Source organism: Chiloscyllium punctatum, chromosome 19 (assembly GCF_047496795.1).
Source record: "Chiloscyllium punctatum isolate Juve2018m chromosome 19, sChiPun1.3, whole genome shotgun sequence".
Taxonomy (NCBI): Eukaryota; Metazoa; Chordata; class Chondrichthyes; order Orectolobiformes; family Hemiscylliidae; genus Chiloscyllium; species Chiloscyllium punctatum.
In genome coordinates this window covers 52,897,302-52,914,892 of record NC_092757.1, presented here as the reverse complement: position 1 = coordinate 52,914,892, position 17,591 = coordinate 52,897,302, and the positions used below count along the sequence as shown (strand labels likewise).

Genomic DNA, 17,591 nt, shown 5'->3' with positions numbered 1-17,591 from the left:
ACAGAGCACGGTAATGCACTTGAAAGGTCTACCGTGATTTCAGTGTTTGGGTTTGATCAGGTCGCAGTGACAGATTTGGGGTCCTGAAGAACATCATTTTGTGAATAATTACACAAACATAAACAGAAGTATGAAGATTTAAAACAAAAGTATGATGCACCTTCGGTGAATATCGCTGGACTTTGGTTATTTATTAAGGTAAAAACAATGACTGCAGATGCTGAAAACCAAATACTGGATTAGTGGTGCTGGAAGAGCACAGCAGTTCAGGCAGCATCCAACGAGCAGCGAAATCGACGTTTCGGGCAATTCCTGATGAAGGGCTTTTGCCCGAAACGTCGATTTCGCTGCTCGTTGGATGCTGCCTGAACTGCTGTGCTCTTCCAGCACCACTAATCCAGTATTTGGTTATTTATTGTAGGGGACACCACATGGCACTGTAGAGAATAGAGAACAGTAACAGATGGAAAAGTGCTAAACAAGGGAGCAGTCAGAATTAATGGCTCCTCAAACATCAGGGTATTGTAGGACACACAACTCTTTCCAGGATACACAAGCAGTTAAGAAAATATGATACTGTACTTTGTTGTATGAATACAAATTGGGAATGTGTAACACTATCTGAGAGGAGAATTTATTTAGGGTAACATTTTAATGGCAAGTGTAACCTACGTACAATATACTGACACTGTGAGAACACTACATATGCTGGAACATACATGACGATTGTGCTCATTACATAATAATGTTTATACCGACGAGAGGTGAGAGCCAGGACTGTAAAATATTTACAAAATTCGAATCAACCTGCCCGGTGATGTCATTACATACCTCAGGGAGCAAGTGGGACTTGAATGTAGGGCATCCTGGCTTAGAGGCAGGGACACTACCAGTGCACCCTAGAGGACTGGTAGGTTATGTACAGGATTGAAGAGAGTGCTGAATACTGTAGGATACTGAAGAGAATGGAAGGAAGCTGGACACAATAGAGTATGACAGTCCATATAACGTTTGTATAACTAACTAACATCATTAATTCTCCAAACGTTTGTCCCTCCCACCACCCCAAACATGGCCTCTAATGCTTCTATGGGCGTTAACTCCTCCTGCTGGATCTTCATTCTGTCTCCATCCACAATTCCCAGAGACAAGTGACCCTCTGTCCCCAGGAGGGGGCAGCAGATTCCAAGAGGGATGGGCTCCCTGTGGCCAGGGTTTCTGAGCAGAGGGGTGTCTGAAGGAGCAGCCCTGTTTGTCTGCCCTTCATTTCATTGTGTCACAGGGAGCCTTCAGAGTGCAAATAAAGAAACCTAAACATGGGGGGGGGTGGCGGGTAAGCCCAAGCCTAGGATATGTCCAATCACACTCTGCTTGTTGATATTCTGTACCAGGATGAAACATGCACTGTTTGATTGGTGTTACTTTTCTAGTCTGGTTGCTGTCCCTGAATTCAACAGGAACACACCATCCTACAGTTGTAAGGTACTGGCCTGTGAGAGGTTTCAGTCTGGAGGAGTTAGTCTCTCTATAAATTGCAGCAGGATTGACTGATGTCCATGATCCCAATCTGTCAGCATGTTACAAGACACCAATACATGTACAATCCATTCAAACGATTAATTACAGGAAATACATATTTACATTCTTTTTTGCCATGGACTATGTCTTGCATAATTCAAAACAAAGAGGAATCTCTGGGCCAAAGGAGGGTGCAAGAAGATATCGTCACTAATGTAAATTAGTTGATAAAAAATAGAGTTTGAAATTAAACATTCAGGTGAAACATTTATACTTTCTCATGAAGTTATGTGAGCAAATCGAGAGAGAAGTTTTTGTCCTTTGACGTTTCCCAGCGTTCGAAGTTCCGATGAGCCCTCTCGAGATCCTGGATGATTTGGAGCAGTTGGTTTGGAATGTCTGCCTTATAAACCCCTGCAAAGGGAGGACAACTTAGGAAAGAGAACTCTGTGGTCTAGTAGGGCCAGCAAGAGGGTTGCACTCACCCTATATACCAGGGTTTCTGGTAACCGTTCTGCCCACCGGAACCCATCATCGTTTCCTTGAGGATTCCATACACAGGTCAGGAGTCACACGGAACCAGGTTAGATTAGATTCCCTACAGTGTGGAAACAGGCCCTTCAGCCCAACAAGTCCACACCGATCCTCCAAAGAGTAACCCACCCACACCCATTCCCCTCTGACTAGTGCACCTAACACTGTGGCCAATTTAGCATGGCCAATTCACCTGACCTGCACACGTTTAGACTGTGGGAGGAAACCGGAGCACCCGGAGGAAACCCACGCAGACACGGGGAGAACGTGCAAACTCCACACAGACAGTCGCCCATGGCTCGAATCGAACCTGGGACCCTGGCGCTGTGAGGCAGCAGTGCTAACCACTGAGCCACCCAATAATAAATTAGATTCCATACAGTGTGGAAACACGCCCTTCAGCCCAACCAGACCCTTCAAAGAGTAACCCAGACAGATCCATTTCCCTCTGAGTAATGCACCTAACACTACAGGCAATTTAGAATAGCCAATTCACCTGACCTGCACATCTTTGGACTGTGAGAGGAAACCCACGCAGGCACAGAGAGAATGTGCAAACTCCACACAGACAGTCACCTGAGGCTGGAATCGAACCCAGGACCCTGGTACTGTGAGGCAGCAGTGCTAACCACTGAGCCACCGTGCCACCCCACTCTGTCGTTATACTCCAACAGGTTTGCTTCATGTGACGAAGGAGCAGTGATTGCTTGAATGCTTGTAATTTCAGATGAATGTGTTGCACTATAACCTGGTGCTGTGTAACTTCTGTCCATCGGCACCTCCACGTCATCCTTACACAGGCATTAAGCTGCTCATTAGCATGTGTGAGGTGGTCTACAGGAGCATACCACAAAGAAACAGAGCCACGCATCGCACTTGATGGTTATGAGCAGGATGTCCCATTACTACATTTGCTGTCCCGGCACCCACCTCATGACCCACCAATTTTTAACTTAACCTAATGCTTTGTTTGTTGTGGTTCTGTTCGCCGAGCTGGGAATTTGTGTTGCAGACGTTTCGTCCCCTGTCTAGGTGACATCCTCAGTGCTTGGCAGCCTCCTGTGAAGCGCTTCTGTGCTGTTTCCTCCGGCATTTATAGTGGCCTGTCTCTGCCGCTTCCGGTTGTCAATTCGAGCTGTCCACTGTAGTGGTCGGTATATTGGGTCCAGGTCGATGTGTTTGTTGATAGAGTCTGTGGATGAGTGCCATGCCTCTAGGAATTCCCTGGCTGTTCTCTGTTTGGGTTGCCCTATAATGGTAGTGTTGTCCCAGTCGAATTCATGTTGCTTGTCGTCTGTGTGTGTGGCTACTAAGGATAGCTGGTCGTGTCGTTTCTTGGCTAGTTGGTGTTCGTGTATATGGATCGTTAGCTGTCTTCCTGTTTGTCCTATGTAGTGTTTTGTGCAGTCCTTGCATGGGATTTTGTACACTACATTGGTTTTGCTCATGTTGGGTATCGGGTCCTTCGTTCTGGTGAGTTGTTGTCTGAGAGTGGCTGTTGGTTTGTGTGCTGTTATGAGTCCTAGTGGTCGCAGTAGTCTGGCTGTCAGTTCAGAAATGCTCCTGTACAGGAAAGCCACACACACAGACCAAGTCCTAAACTATGAAAGCAACCACCCCAACACACACAAACGAAGTTGCATCAAGACACTATTCAAAAGGGCCACAACACACTGCAGTACACCAGAACTACAAAAAGAGGAAGAGGAACACCTATACAAGGTATTCGCCAAAAACGGATACCCCCGCAATTTCATCAACAGATGCCGAAGGGAAAGACAACGGAATGAGGACATGCCGCAACCCAAAGGACTAGCCACACTACCATACATCAGGAGCATTTCCGAACTGACAGCCAGACTACTGCGACCACTAGGACTCAGAACAGCACACAAACCAACAGCCACTCTCAGACAACAACTCACCAGAACAAAGGACCCAATACCCAGCATGAGCAAAACCAATGTAGTGTACAAAATCCCATGCAAGGACTGCACAAAACACTACATAGGACAAACAGGAAGACAGCTAACGATCCGCATCCATGAACACCAACTAGCCACGAAACGACACGACCAGCTATCCTTAGTAGCCACGCACGCAGATGACAAGCAACATGAGTTTGACTGGGACAACACTACTATTATAGGACAAGCCAAACAGAGAACAGCCAGGGAATTCCTAGAGGCATGGCACTCATCCACGGATTCTATCAACAAACACATCGACCTGGACCCAATATACCGGCCACTACAGTGGACAGCTCGAACTGACAACCAGAAGCGGCAGAGACAGGCCACTATAAATGCCGGAGGAAACATCACAGAAGCGCTTCACAGGAGGCTCCCAAGCACTGAGGATGTCACCTAGACAGGGGACAAAACGTTTGCAAGACAAATTCCCAGCTCAGTGAACAGAACCACAACAACGAGCACCCGAGCTTCTCCCAAACTTTAATGCTTTGTTTGAAACACATCATTCTCTAGAAATTCAAAACTTATGAAATTCCACATGTCCCTCTGTTCTTCACTCCACGCCACTGACCCAGACTTCGGTCACACTCATTCGGCAGGAATGAAGCACATCATTAGCAGGGCCTAAGCGTTGGGTAATCAGTGAGAGTGGGAATTCTCCAGAGAGTACAGGCTGTCACATCCCAAAATGCAAATCAGTTCTGCCTTTCTGAATTTTATCTTAAGTATTAAAAACCGCAAATTAGTCAACACCCAGCTGGGGGTGGTGGGGCGGGGGGGTGATGGTGGGATCTTATAGAAACATAAAATTATGAAGGGAATAGATAAGATAGAAGTAGAGAGGATGTTTCCACTGTTGGGTGAAACTGGAGCTATGGCGCACAGCCTCATAATAATGGGGAACAGATTTAGGACTGAGCTGAGGAGGAATGTCTTCACCCAAAGGGCTGTGAATCTGTGGAATTCCCTGCCCAGTGAAGCAGCTGAGGATACCTCGTTGAATGTTTTTAAGGCAAAGGCATATTTTTGAACAGTAAAGGAATTAAGGGCTAAGGCGAAGTGGAGCTGAAGCCATGAAAAGATCAGCCATGATCTTCGTGAATGGGGGAGCAGGCTCGAAGGGCCAGACGGCCTACTCCTGCTCCTAGCTCTTATGTTTTTATAAAGTTCTTACCAGTAACAATCTATCGGTTATCAACATGAGCTAATTATTGTGAACAAAGAGATGAGTACACCATTTAAACTTGTTAGGAGTTGTGTATACAAGTATAGAGCTTTGGTTGAGGCAGAGTTTGTTTGTGGACAGAGTTTGAGAATGTAAATCTGGTTCAGAGTGGACAATATCCCTGTCAGGCCATTACAGTCTGCTTCACATTTTGAATCATTTCTTAAGTGAGGCACAGCAATAGGAAAGAAGGGAAAACCAAGGAACTGAACCCTTTAGTCCTGACACCATGGTTACATGATACCTGCCATGTCAGCCCAAGAATCTGCAGAAAGCTGGAGAATTCAGACTCAGTTTAAAAAAGATCAGGAAACAAGAAAGTTAGGATCAGAACAGTGACCATTGAAGACTTGGGTTGTAACTGAACCAGTTCACTAAGGAAGGGAAGCCGGTGTCTTTATCCTGTTTGACCTCTCTGTGCAGCCAGTGACATGCCCACGTTGTTGATTCTTAGCTGAAGTGGCCGACCCACCAGGAGCTCAGGGCTACTTCACAATGCAGGCAATTGTGGAAAGTAAGTATTTAATGTGATTTGGGGTTCCCCTCGTGTACCATCTGTACAACAATCCCAGAAATCCTGTCATGACTAGCGATCCCAATGTGAAGACCCACAGCTGAAACTCACCACCCGGAGTAGATGTCATCCTCAGATCGGGAGACGGATGATGGACCAAAACCTTTTCAAGTTGGGAATTCACTGAGAGTAGAACGTGATGCTGAGGGCTCTGTGTGAACCGTGAGTCAGACAGGTAAGGGAACCTCAGCTATAGTAACAGGAGAAACCTCAGCCTTTGACCTTTATCCAACAAAGCACATGGTTCTTGCTGTTTCTTCAGATGAGGCAAAGCCTATACGGTCAAGGAGCTAACTGCCCAGAGCATCATCATACAGAGCCTGGTTCAGTGTGAGAAGTGCTGGAATGGAATATGGTAGCAATAGAGAACAATCTCCTCTGTGAGTCGAAAGGCAGAATGTTTAGGGAGGTTATTCCAGAACCTGGGATCCAAATGAGCCACCAGTGGTGGGTGAAGGAAGTGGGGAAATGTATGAAAGGTTGATTACTAATAAATAAAGGTTATAAATAAAAACATAAGAGACCATTTAGGGCACCCACATGTGACAGTGTAATACTGTCCCTCGCAATATAGATTGTCCAGCTCTTAGCCATGAGCACACATAGACAATGTGTTCTCGGTGTGACATACCTTCATCAGTACTCCCTGGACCAGTGACATTGTTCTTCACTTTGTATTCCAGATACTTTTCCCTACAAACAAATAGGAAACTGTTATATTAAATAACAAAGTATGACATTGAATAATAAGCACATTGTCATAGAATTCCTTCCTACAGATTGGAAGCAGGCACTTTGAGTCCAGACCAACCCTCTCCCCATCCCTGTATTCCCAATGGCCAACCCACCCTGAACATTACGGGCTGTTCTCTAACAGCCAAGGAATTCCTAGAGGCATGGCACTCATCCACAGATTCAACCAATAAGCACATTGACCTGGACCCAATATACCGACCACTGCAATGGACAGCTGGAACTGACAACCGGAAGCGGCAGATTCAAACCTCTACAAATGTCGGAGGAAAGATCACAGAAGCGCTTCACAGGAGGCTCCCAAGCACTGGGGATGTCACCTAGACAGGGGACGAAATGTCTGCAACACACATTCCTAGCTCGGCGAACAGAACCACAACAACGAGCACCCGAGCTACAAATCTTCTCACAAACTTTGAAAGATCAGGAAACAAGAAAGTTAGGATCAAAACAGTGACCATTGAAGACTTGGGTTGTAACCGAACCAGTTCACTAAGGAAGGGAAGCCAGTGTCTTTATCCTGTTTGACCTCTCTGTGGAGCCAGTGACATGCCCATGTAGTTGATTCTTAGCTGAAGTAGCCGACCCACCAGGAGCTCAGGGCTACTTCACAGTGAAGGCAATTGTGGAAAGGAAGTATTTACTGTGATTTGGGGTTCCATCGTGTACCATCTGTACAACAATCCCAGAAATCCTGTCGTGACTAGCGATCCCAAACACTTTTTGCTGAGACATAGATATGTAAGAGGCTGTGCCCACATTATCCCCCAGTGCTGCCAACTACTGTCATGAAAGAGGCCTCCTGACAGGAGCAGAGGAAATGTCAAATTGTGAATGTCCTTCTTCCTCTCCTAATCTGCCCTGGGCACTGCCCAGGAAGCTGCTCGTTATGTTCAAGTGGTTGACTGACCTTGGCACAGAGCTGTGAAGGAGCTGTCCCCTGGGTGAGGGATGCTACGTGACACAAGGGACAATCTAACAACGTTCACTCAAGGTTAGTCATTGCTCACATTTCCTGCCTTCATCAGATACTCACATTAATAAATCCCGGGCTGACAGCAGCTGCCTATAGATCAGATGGGATTCGAGATCAGGATTAAGTGGATCATTCCACTCCTGAAGAGTCACTCCAAAATGGGTCTTGTCACATCCTGGAGCTGTCAATCAGTAAACACACTGTCAGAGTCACCTCCAGCTTCAACAAACTGTCTCCGAATCATTCCATTTGGCAAACATAAAGGGCCAATGAGTTAACGGAGCACGCGATGCAGGTTCATGTTGAATGCTGACATATTCAGCAATACTAAAGTTAGATTGTTCCATGATCGGGGGTGGGGTGGGACTGCCGTCTGCTGACATATTCAGCAATACCAAACTTAAATTGTTACATGATCTGTGGAGGTGGGACTGTTGTGGTAAATGCTACCCCTTCAGAGTGGAATACTTAATCACTTTTCCCTGCAAATTTATGGAACAGACAGTGAGTTAATCATTGAGCAGATGGGAGAAGATGGCATGGAGGTACAGTGAGTGAGGGAGAGTGAGAGATTGTGTGAGGGAGAGTGTAAATGAAAAAGAGCATGTGAAAGTGAAGGAGTGAACAAGTGTGGGAATTAAAGAAAGCATAGGACGGACTGTGTGAAAGATCAACTGAGTATGCAAGTGTTTGATCATAGAATAAAGAGAATGATGGAGGGATGAGAATGGTATTTTGGAGATGATCTCCTTCATGCTGCAGTTTTAATACCCCCCTCAACCCCACAACACCCTCAGGACCTCTGCACGATATCAGTGCAGTGACTGATGACCCCAAACCCTTGTCAGCCAGCAGTGGAACCAGACTGTTTGCCATCAGGCCCCACATGTCACACCTTCCTAAATCCTATACATCGTCATTGTATAAAGGTCACTGTTTCTCCACAATGGAAAGCACAGATCAATCAGTGAGTCACCTCCAAGTCCAGGCTGATAGTGACTGCTCGTTCCTATTTCCCTCAATCCAAAGTCCTATCCCTATATCTTGAACCCCAGACGTGCCTCTTTCGTATCTCATTCCTGCCTCGTTGTCCCGGTGTTTTGGATCCGACCCCTGTCTCACCCTCTCCTTTGACCAAACTTCACAGATGCAAGTATCTGCATTACCAGCTTTCTCCTTTTGGTGGCAGCAGCTCCACTTCTCCCCTTTAAAGACTCCAGGATGGTATGAGTTCAGCATTTGCTCGTTGCTAACACAGTGCTTCCTCAATGAAGACAGCCACTGGTTCAGTTCATTCACATTCTGAAAATGAAATAAAATTACCTATCAACTGTTTCAATATTCAAGGGTAGATGAAGAGTCCAAGGAGTTAGAATGAAGAGTTATCATTTCATCACATACATGAATTATCACAGGGAATTAATATAAAACCCATCAGTCATATATAAAACTTACTGGTTATTACAGAGGTTAAACTCAATCACCAAGAAGGATCCATGATAACATTTGCCAAATTCCTTAACATTATCCATTTATTACAGAGCTGGAGGGGAAACACCAGCAATTACACCGGCTTCCTCCCACAGTCCAAAGATGTGCAGGTTAGACAAATTGGCCATGCTAAATTGTGCATTGAGTCCCAGGATGTGTAGATTAGGTGCATTAGTCAGGGGAAATGTAAAGTAACAGGGTAGGGGAATGGGTCTGGGCGGGATACTCTTTGGAGGGGGTTGGTGTGGACTTGTTGGACCAAATGACCTGTTTCCACACTGGAGGGATTCGATGAATTAGACAGATTACTTCCCAAAAAAAAGAGATCTGGAGATACAGTGTATGATGGTAGCTGCAGCTTATTCGGGTGGAACAGTTAAAGCTCTCACTCAATAGAGTTATGTTTGGGTCATAAGCCGAGCTTTGTTGTCGAATAATTGTCTCCGATATTGCTGCATCATTTGAATCCCAGGAGTGATATAGGATGAAGACAATGGGCCCCATTCACAAACTCTTCTGTTCTAAGAGGAGGACTCACTAATGACAACCAAGATACAGATAGATTTCATTCATATATTACATTTAAATTTAAGTGATTTCATTCCAAACGTGAGAGACACAAACAGTCTGAGTAATAATGAATGGTCTTAGCATATGATCAGGACAGAGAGAAGAATGACATCCTCAACTTGGGAAGGCGTAGACGCAACTTAATTGGGGAGGAATGGGAATAATTGCTGACCGAATTGGAGAGAATGAAGAACATTGTGAAAGAATGGAGAGAGGGAGGAGTTCCAGGGTGACCTGGAGCACGGCAGAGGGTGACAGCTAAGAAATTGGTTGACATAAAATATAAGGTTTAAAGTGACAACATGAACTAGGTTACTGCTGGCTGGTGGTTGGAGAATGAGTGTTCTGGTGGATAGTCCAGATTCCAAATGTGGATTTTTATAAGAATAAACATCTATTAATGAAGAAAGAGCTTAACATGAACCTGAATGTTATTGAAAATAATAGGGGGCAAAAAAAAATCAACATTTTTAAGGGGTGGCTTGTCTTCACACCTCTCTGGAATTTCCATCATTTCATTTTCCCATTCAGGCACTCATACCTTCTAGAGAGCCAGGTTTACATGGGAACAGGAATGATGCAAATGGGGAATGAGATCTACTTGGTTTCAGTACAGGGCATTATCCATATGAACCCAATCTATTGCTCGTTCTCCATGACCTGTACCAGCAGGAGGCAGCAGACAAGATTCAGGGAAGGACAATTTCCATTTCTATGGCATTTTTCACCACCTCAAAATGTGTTACAACCAATGATATACTTTTAAAGTCTAGTCAATGTTTAAATGTAGGAAATCCAATGGCCAATTCATGCGAAGCAAGATCTCGCAAACAGCAAGAGCCAACAACCAAAAAACGGTCTTTTGATAACATTGTTTAAGGCATAAATATTGGCCAAGATGTTGAGAACTCCTGTGCTCTTCCACACAACACAGCCATAGGATCTTTATTTCCATATGAGAGGGTAAATGGAGCTTCATTTTGAAACCGTTTATCATTCATTATAGATGTTAGCTCACGTAACACATATCACAGACAGTCAAGTTCTGTTGAGTCAGATACCTTGAAGTTTATTTGCAAGGCTATTATTCCAGAGAGTTTCTCTCATTGGATTCTATGTTTCATCTGTCTCTCTCTCTCTCTCTCTCTATACAAGGAGGTGACTATCTTTATGTCAGAATGCCACACGTTGTAATGTCATGTTACTGCCTTAAAAATGTATGGAACCACAAATCAACAAACTTGACATCTCAACAGCCAGGGGAAAGGGGGATGATTCACAAAACTCAAGGGAGTCTGTGGCAGATCAAGCCCAACTATTCTTTGAGAGAGCCTGGTGGAGAATATCTGATCCAGAAAGAAACTAAAACAAAAATTACAGAATTACACACCTGCTTGTTTCCAACAGCTTCATCACAACAGTTTACCCTTGTCTGGTTACAAATGCAATCAAGACTTAACTTCTTCAGATCAGTTCAATTGAAATACACATTGAAAGACCCGGGAGAGTAGGCTAAACATGTGAGGGCAGGGTATGTGGGAGCTGGAAGGGTAAATCCACCTGCCTATTTTTAAAATTCTTGTGAGGTGCTGCATTTTGGAAAGGCACATCAGGGCAGGACTTATACACTTAATGGTAAGGTCTGAGGTTGCTGAACAAAGAGACCTTAGTCAACATGGCTTTGTGCATGGGAAATCATGGCTTCCTGATGAAGGGTTTTGCCTAAAACGTCGATTTTCCTGCTCCTCGGATGCTGCCTGAACTGCTGTGCTTTTCCAGCACCATCTAATCTAGAATCTGGTTTCCTGCATCTGCAGTTATTGTTTTTAATTGAGTTTTTTGAAGAAGTAACAAAGAGGATTGATTACGGCAGAGCAGTAGAAGTGATCTATATGGACTTCAGTAAGGTGTTTGACAAGGTTCCCCATAGGAGACTGGTTAGCAAGGTTAGATCTCATGGAATAAAGGGAGAACTAGCCATTTAGACACAGACCTGGCTCAAAGGTAGAAGACAGAAGGTGGTGGTGGAGGGTTGTTTTTCAGACTGGAGGCCTGTGACCAGTGGAGTGCCACAAGGATCGGTGCTGGGTCCACTACTCTTCATGATTTAAATAAATGATTTGGATGCGAGCATAAGAGGTATAGTTAGTAAGTTTGCAGATGACACCAAGATTAGAGGTGTAGTGAACAGCGAAGAAGGTTACCTCAGATTACAATGGGATCTTGAACAAATGGGCCAATGGGCTAAGAAGTGGCAGATGGAGTTTAGTTCAGATAAATGCGAGGTGCTGCATTTTGGGAAAGCAAATCTTAGCATGACCTACACACTTAATGGCAAGGTCCTAGGGAGTGTTGGGGAACAATGAGACGTTGGAGTACAGGTTCATAGCTCCTTGAAAATGGAGTTGCAGGTAGATAGGATAGTGAAGAAGGTGTTTGGTATGCTTTCCTTTATTGATCAGAGTATTGAGTACAGGAGTTGGGAGGTCATGTTGTAGGCATCCAGGACATTGGTTAGACCAGTGTTGGAGTATTGCGTGCAATTTTGGTCTCCTTCCTATCGGAAAGATGTTGTGAAACTTGAAAGGGTTCAGAAAAGATTTACAAGGATGTTGCCAGGGTTGGAGGGTTTGAGCTACAGGGAGAGGCTGAACAGGCTGGGGCTGTTTTCCCGGGAGCGTCGGAGACTGAGGGGGTGACCTTATAGAGGTTTATAAAACCATGAGGGGCATGGATAGGATAAATAGATAAGATCTTTACCCTGGGGTCAGGGAGTCCAGAACTACAGGGCAAACGTTTAGGGTGAGAGGGGAAAGATTTAAAAGGCACCTAAGGGGCAACGTTTTCATATAGAGGGTGGTGTGTGTACGGAATGAGCTGCCAGAGGAAGTGGTGGAGGCTGGTACAAATACAGCATTTAAAAGGCATTTGGATGGGTATATGAATAGGAGGGGTTTAGAGGAAAATGGGCCAAGTGCTGGCAAATGGGACTAGATTAACTTAGGATATCTGGCTGGCATGGACAAGCTGGACCGAAGAGTCTGTTTCCGCGCTGTACATCTCTTTGACTCTAAGTTATGCCACGTTGCCAAAGTTAAAATGATCCTGTCATTTTTCTCAGATTAACAGAAACAAAGGCATGCTATTTTTACTATGCCTCGGGTCAGAAAGCCATATCTTACGTAATTTCACATGTTTGAGCTGGCCTTGTAGATGTCAGCTTCATGAGGTTTGTTTTGCTGTAACTTCTGGTTTTCTTTTGCTTGTTTACGTGTCAGTAACAGTAAATGCAGAGATAAAGACCGACTGGTCGGAGGTCAGCACATCATCTTTTGACTGGGAACTTCACAGCTTTCTGCACGTAACCCTGAGTTCATCAGATCAGAGCCTCTGCCTTTGCTGTGTTTCATTTTTCTCTGCCGGTCTTTTATACTCTTGTTCCTCTCATTTCCTCTTCATTTTGGCAGCAGTGATTTGGGATCCTGCCATTCACACATCATCTGGACTCATCTATTGATCTTTGTTGCCCTGTACCATGTACCCTTTGGTCATTTCATGTCCTACCCTCCACCCTATCACAGGGAATTCTCCCAAATTCCCTTCGCCCTCCACTGAAACATTTGGTGATGTTTTACCACGTTTCAGACTGGTTTGGTCTTGAGGGAAGGTGAGCAGATTGATCAAAGTCAAAGCTAGGATACATTGGAAAGCCGTGGTAACACAGGGCCTCACAATGATTGGCATGTAGGACAACCTATGGCGGGTATCTGGGGGAGGAGCACTTGAAGGTCACGTGATGACATCCAGCTAGAATGAGCTATTCCTTCATCGAAAATATGGTGCTGGAAAGGCACAGCAGGTCAGGCAGCATCAGGAATGAAGGGCTTATGCCCGAAACCTCGATTCTTCTGCTCCTCGGATGCTGCCTGACCTGCTGTGCTTTTCCAGCACCACCCTCTCGACTCTGATCTCCAGCATGTGCAGTCTTCACTTTTAACCCTATTCCTTAGATAATTTAAAAGGTGTCATCAGCAATGGAGCAATCAGCGCTGGAAAAGTCATAACACCTCCCTTGGAAAGGTCAAGGGAGTGGAGAAGGGGAGGGGATACAGGTGCAATGCAATGGGATTGGTGCAGACCGGAAGGAGGAAGCCATGCCATACCACTTTGTCTCTCTCAGACCCAGAATATATTTGACAAAGACATAAACATGGAATTAGTGTCATTTGAACTGCTTTGAGGAAAAGGTTGGATCACAGGGATGTTTGAGGAAAGCCCAGACTGTACCTCAGAAACTCCAACGTGTTGTCACCCTATCTTTAGGTTCATGAGTTATCATCATAATGACAGCATGACATCAAATCTTCCAAATATCTGAATCAGCTGCCTGATGAAACATTATATATCATTAGAGACCAGATTTTACAAAAGCAGATGGAACTTTCTTAGGCAGAAGGTGAGGGACAGGTAGTTCCCATATCCTTACAGGGACAGGCACCACTTCACAGCAGGAAGAGTTATTTGGTAAGGGATAGGTCAAGGTCCACATACCTTACACTGCAAATACATGATTTCAAATTGTCCCCTGCCATCAGTCGAAATGATCTGCATAACGTATGCGCTACCAAAACACTTCTCGTCAACTTTCTCAATCGCTCTGATCTTGGACAGTGGAATGCAGGCACTGGTCTGTGAAATAGATCAAACAATAAACCCATGATTGACCTGAAGCTGAGGTTTATTCTATCAAATTAGGTGAGGCCATTCAACAGCGAATCTGTGCAGGATCAGCTTGCTTTGGGCTTAAGGGAAGTAATTGTCCAATAGGAAGTAGGTCATGGAACCTGCTATCGTCCAATAGGGAGTGGATCTGCTGACTTTCTGAACTAACTTGCAAGGAAAATGGTTTTGTTCTTCTCAATATTTAGTTGGGGGAAAATTCTGCTCATCCAAAGAGGTACCATCACAATTCAAAACTGCAAACCTGCAGAGCTCCAATACTTGAAATGACAACTTTATTCAAAAATATAAGTAACTTAACTTTGATTCTCTGATACCCATTTCCTGTCTACCTGACTAGACCAAACGTTATTGCCCATCCTAACTGTCCTTATGAAAATGTCAGTGAGCTATCTCCTTGAATTACTCCAGTCCATGTGCTGTAGAGGTACATCCTCAGTGCTGCCATTTCCAGAATTTTCACACAGTGACTGTTATGAAAATTTAGCACTAATGATGTTCCTATGCTAAGGTAAATTAGGATGGAGGTTTTGGACATTACTTTGGATTATCTTGTGATGTACCATGTTGAGGATTATGTGAGAAAGCTGGCAAAATATTAGGAATCTCTACAGTGATATAAAGAGAGTGTCATTGAGTAAGTGTGGTGGAGATGAACTCTGTGATGTCTTTATTCTTGAAAAATTTTAACAACAGATAAATTGAAATACTTTAAAGGCAAGAGTTGTGTTATAGAGTGAGTTCTAACGTAGTATTCTGGCTTCTAGGTTATTGAGGTATGGAGCCATAGTCCACAAAGAACCATAGTCATCTCCCTCCATTAGACACTACTGGCTATTTAACGAGAGTAACCACATCACAAGTTAGAGGGGGAAGCATTGAACTACCATGGCCAGTACAAAGACTGAAACAACACAAACTCTCTTATACCCCATTCACATTATCTAAGGTAATCCCACTTCCACTAGTCAGTTGTATTATAATTAGTGGAGAATAATAATCACGTACCTTTGCATTGGACATTTTAGAATGACACAGTGCCTCATAGTTTAAGCAAAAGTAATGTTTTTTGAAATGTGATGATGTTAGGATCCCCCGCTCCTTGGCTCGGTGCATCAACAAATATCCTTCCTTAATGGTGGATGTTGTCTGCAGTGTCACTCGTTTCCGGGATTCCAACTCTGAAACGAAGGAGGCACTTAAAGGTGACTTTCCATTACTCTCTGTCCAACAGCTTGTGTTCTCACTTCATTTCCCCTTGTTCCACCCTTTTGTCTTCATCACTCTGGACCCTTTGAACTAACAGGATGGGTAGATGGCTTCTCACCAGCTTCTGCCAGTGCTATTGTTTAACCCTGTATTGGGAGACGGAGGGGAAGAGGAGAAGGGGAGTACACATACCAGACAGTCTAGCGCCCCGTCCCCAGCAATTGTACCATAACCTCGAACACCAACATCCAAACCCAATATAATGGCACCATGCTGGCTGGAGACTGGAGCTGTGCAGTCAAAGCCAGGAGGCAAAGCTTGACTTTCCCCCCAGCCCCTCCAAACCCCTCCTTTCCCCCTCCCTGTCCTTAGAAGTTTCCACTGCCAATGGGAGTTTCTGCCTCTTGCATACACCAGCAGCACAGCTTGCAAGGCTCGCTTCAACTGGACTGGCATTTTTTGCCAACAGCTTAGGTCAGAAATCCTCCTTAGATATGAGCTACCATGTTCTATTGCTATTGTAGCCTCACCAGTTCCTGGCACATTGCTCCTGACCTCAGGAATGTAGAGGAATCAAGGTTGCAAGCAGCCAATAGTCAATGGGGTGGGGTATGTAGTCTTGCAGTATCTATTGGTATGATGGCTGTGGTTGCTGTAGCAGAGGGAGCAGTAGTATCTTAGAACTTCTTTACAAAGCCACAGCAACGTGGACTTTCACAATGTTCTGTTGAACTGGCGTAAAATCTGAGATGAACATGGCAGGCGAATGGTTAAAGGAGCCCTAGTGTCTGAAAAGGCAGGTTTGACTGCTGCACTCTGACCTAGTCAGTACTGAGACTGCAATTGGCCTCAGCTATCTTTAGAATGGGGGGGGGCTAAACCTCACCATCTTATTGATCATCACCCAGAAGCCTTTACTCAGAATGTAAACACACCATGCCTGAATAGTCAGTGATGATCACTGACCAGACTCAGAAATAAAAGATATTCCCTGAAGGAGGAACCCCACATCCGTGGCGTTATCTCACCAGGAGCTAAAACTTTCAGAAGTTAACAGATTGAAGAACTGTCAGTGAACCCCTCACTAAGAGTTCACCAACCTTTCAGCTTGCTGCAGCATTCAAATCACAACAGTTGGCATTTCAATGGCATCTAAATGTGGTAAAAGTTCCTAAGATCCTTCATAACAGCACAAACAGACAAAATTTGACAAAGTCACACATTGGGACTGATGACAACAAAGATTGACAAAGGGTGTAGGTTTACTCGCTGAACTGTAGGTTTGAAATCCAGACGTTTCATTACCTGGCTAGGTAACATCGTCAGTGGCGACCTCCAAGTGAAGCAAAGCTGTTGTCTCCTGCTTTCTATTTATATCTTTCTCCTGGATGGGGTTCCTGGGGTTTGTGATGATGTCATTTCCTGTTTGTTTTCTGAGGGGTTGATAGATGGCATCTAGATCTATGTGCTTGTTTATGGCGTTGTGGTTGGAGTGCCAGGCCTCTAGGAATTCTCTGGCATGTCTTTGCTTCGCCTGTCCCAGGATAGATGTGTTGTCCCAGTCGAAATGGTATCCGTTCTTCTTGAATATGTTGTATAGGTGGCTCTCCTATGTTTTCCGAAGTTCGTCTGTGCTGCAGAGCCACCTCACACTACAGCACAGACGAACTTCAGAAAACAGAGGAGAACCACCTATACAATGTACTCAAGAAGAACGGATACTCAAAAAACACAGTGCACAGATTCCTCAAGAACAAACCACGACAAGCAGACCAAACACAGCCAGAAACCCTAACCGCCTAACCATACATCAAAGAAGTTTCAGAAATGACAGCCAGACTGCTGAGACCCCTCGGAAAAAAAGTAGCACACAAACCCACCAACACTCTCAAACAAAAACTAACAAACTTAAAAGATCCAGTACAACCCATAGACAAAACCAACATCATCTACAAAATTCCATGCCACAAACACTACGCAGGGCAAACAGGAAGAAAGTTAGCCACCAGGATACACGAACACCAGCTA

General features: G+C 44.6%; 1 protein-coding gene across 2 annotated transcripts in view; it reads right to left on the bottom strand.

Moving 5' to 3' along the window:
• Positions 1 to 383: 383 nt before the first annotated feature.
• rasa4 (RAS p21 protein activator 4) overlaps positions 384 to 17,591 on the bottom strand; it is a 255,322-nt gene continuing 238,114 nt past the window's right edge. For both annotated transcript variants that reach the window (XM_072589403.1, XM_072589404.1), the window contains 6 exons: positions 15,363 to 15,535; positions 14,166 to 14,303; positions 8,720 to 8,855; positions 7,614 to 7,734; positions 6,456 to 6,517; positions 384 to 1,932 (listed from right to left, as the gene is read on the bottom strand). In XM_072589403.1, coding sequence (XP_072445504.1) covers positions 1,805 to 1,932; positions 6,456 to 6,517; positions 7,614 to 7,734; positions 8,720 to 8,855; positions 14,166 to 14,303; positions 15,363 to 15,535 — 758 coding nt within the window. In that variant the 3' untranslated portion in view covers positions 384 to 1,804. The remainder of the gene's footprint in view (positions 1,933 to 6,455; positions 6,518 to 7,613; positions 7,735 to 8,719; positions 8,856 to 14,165; positions 14,304 to 15,362; positions 15,536 to 17,591) is intronic.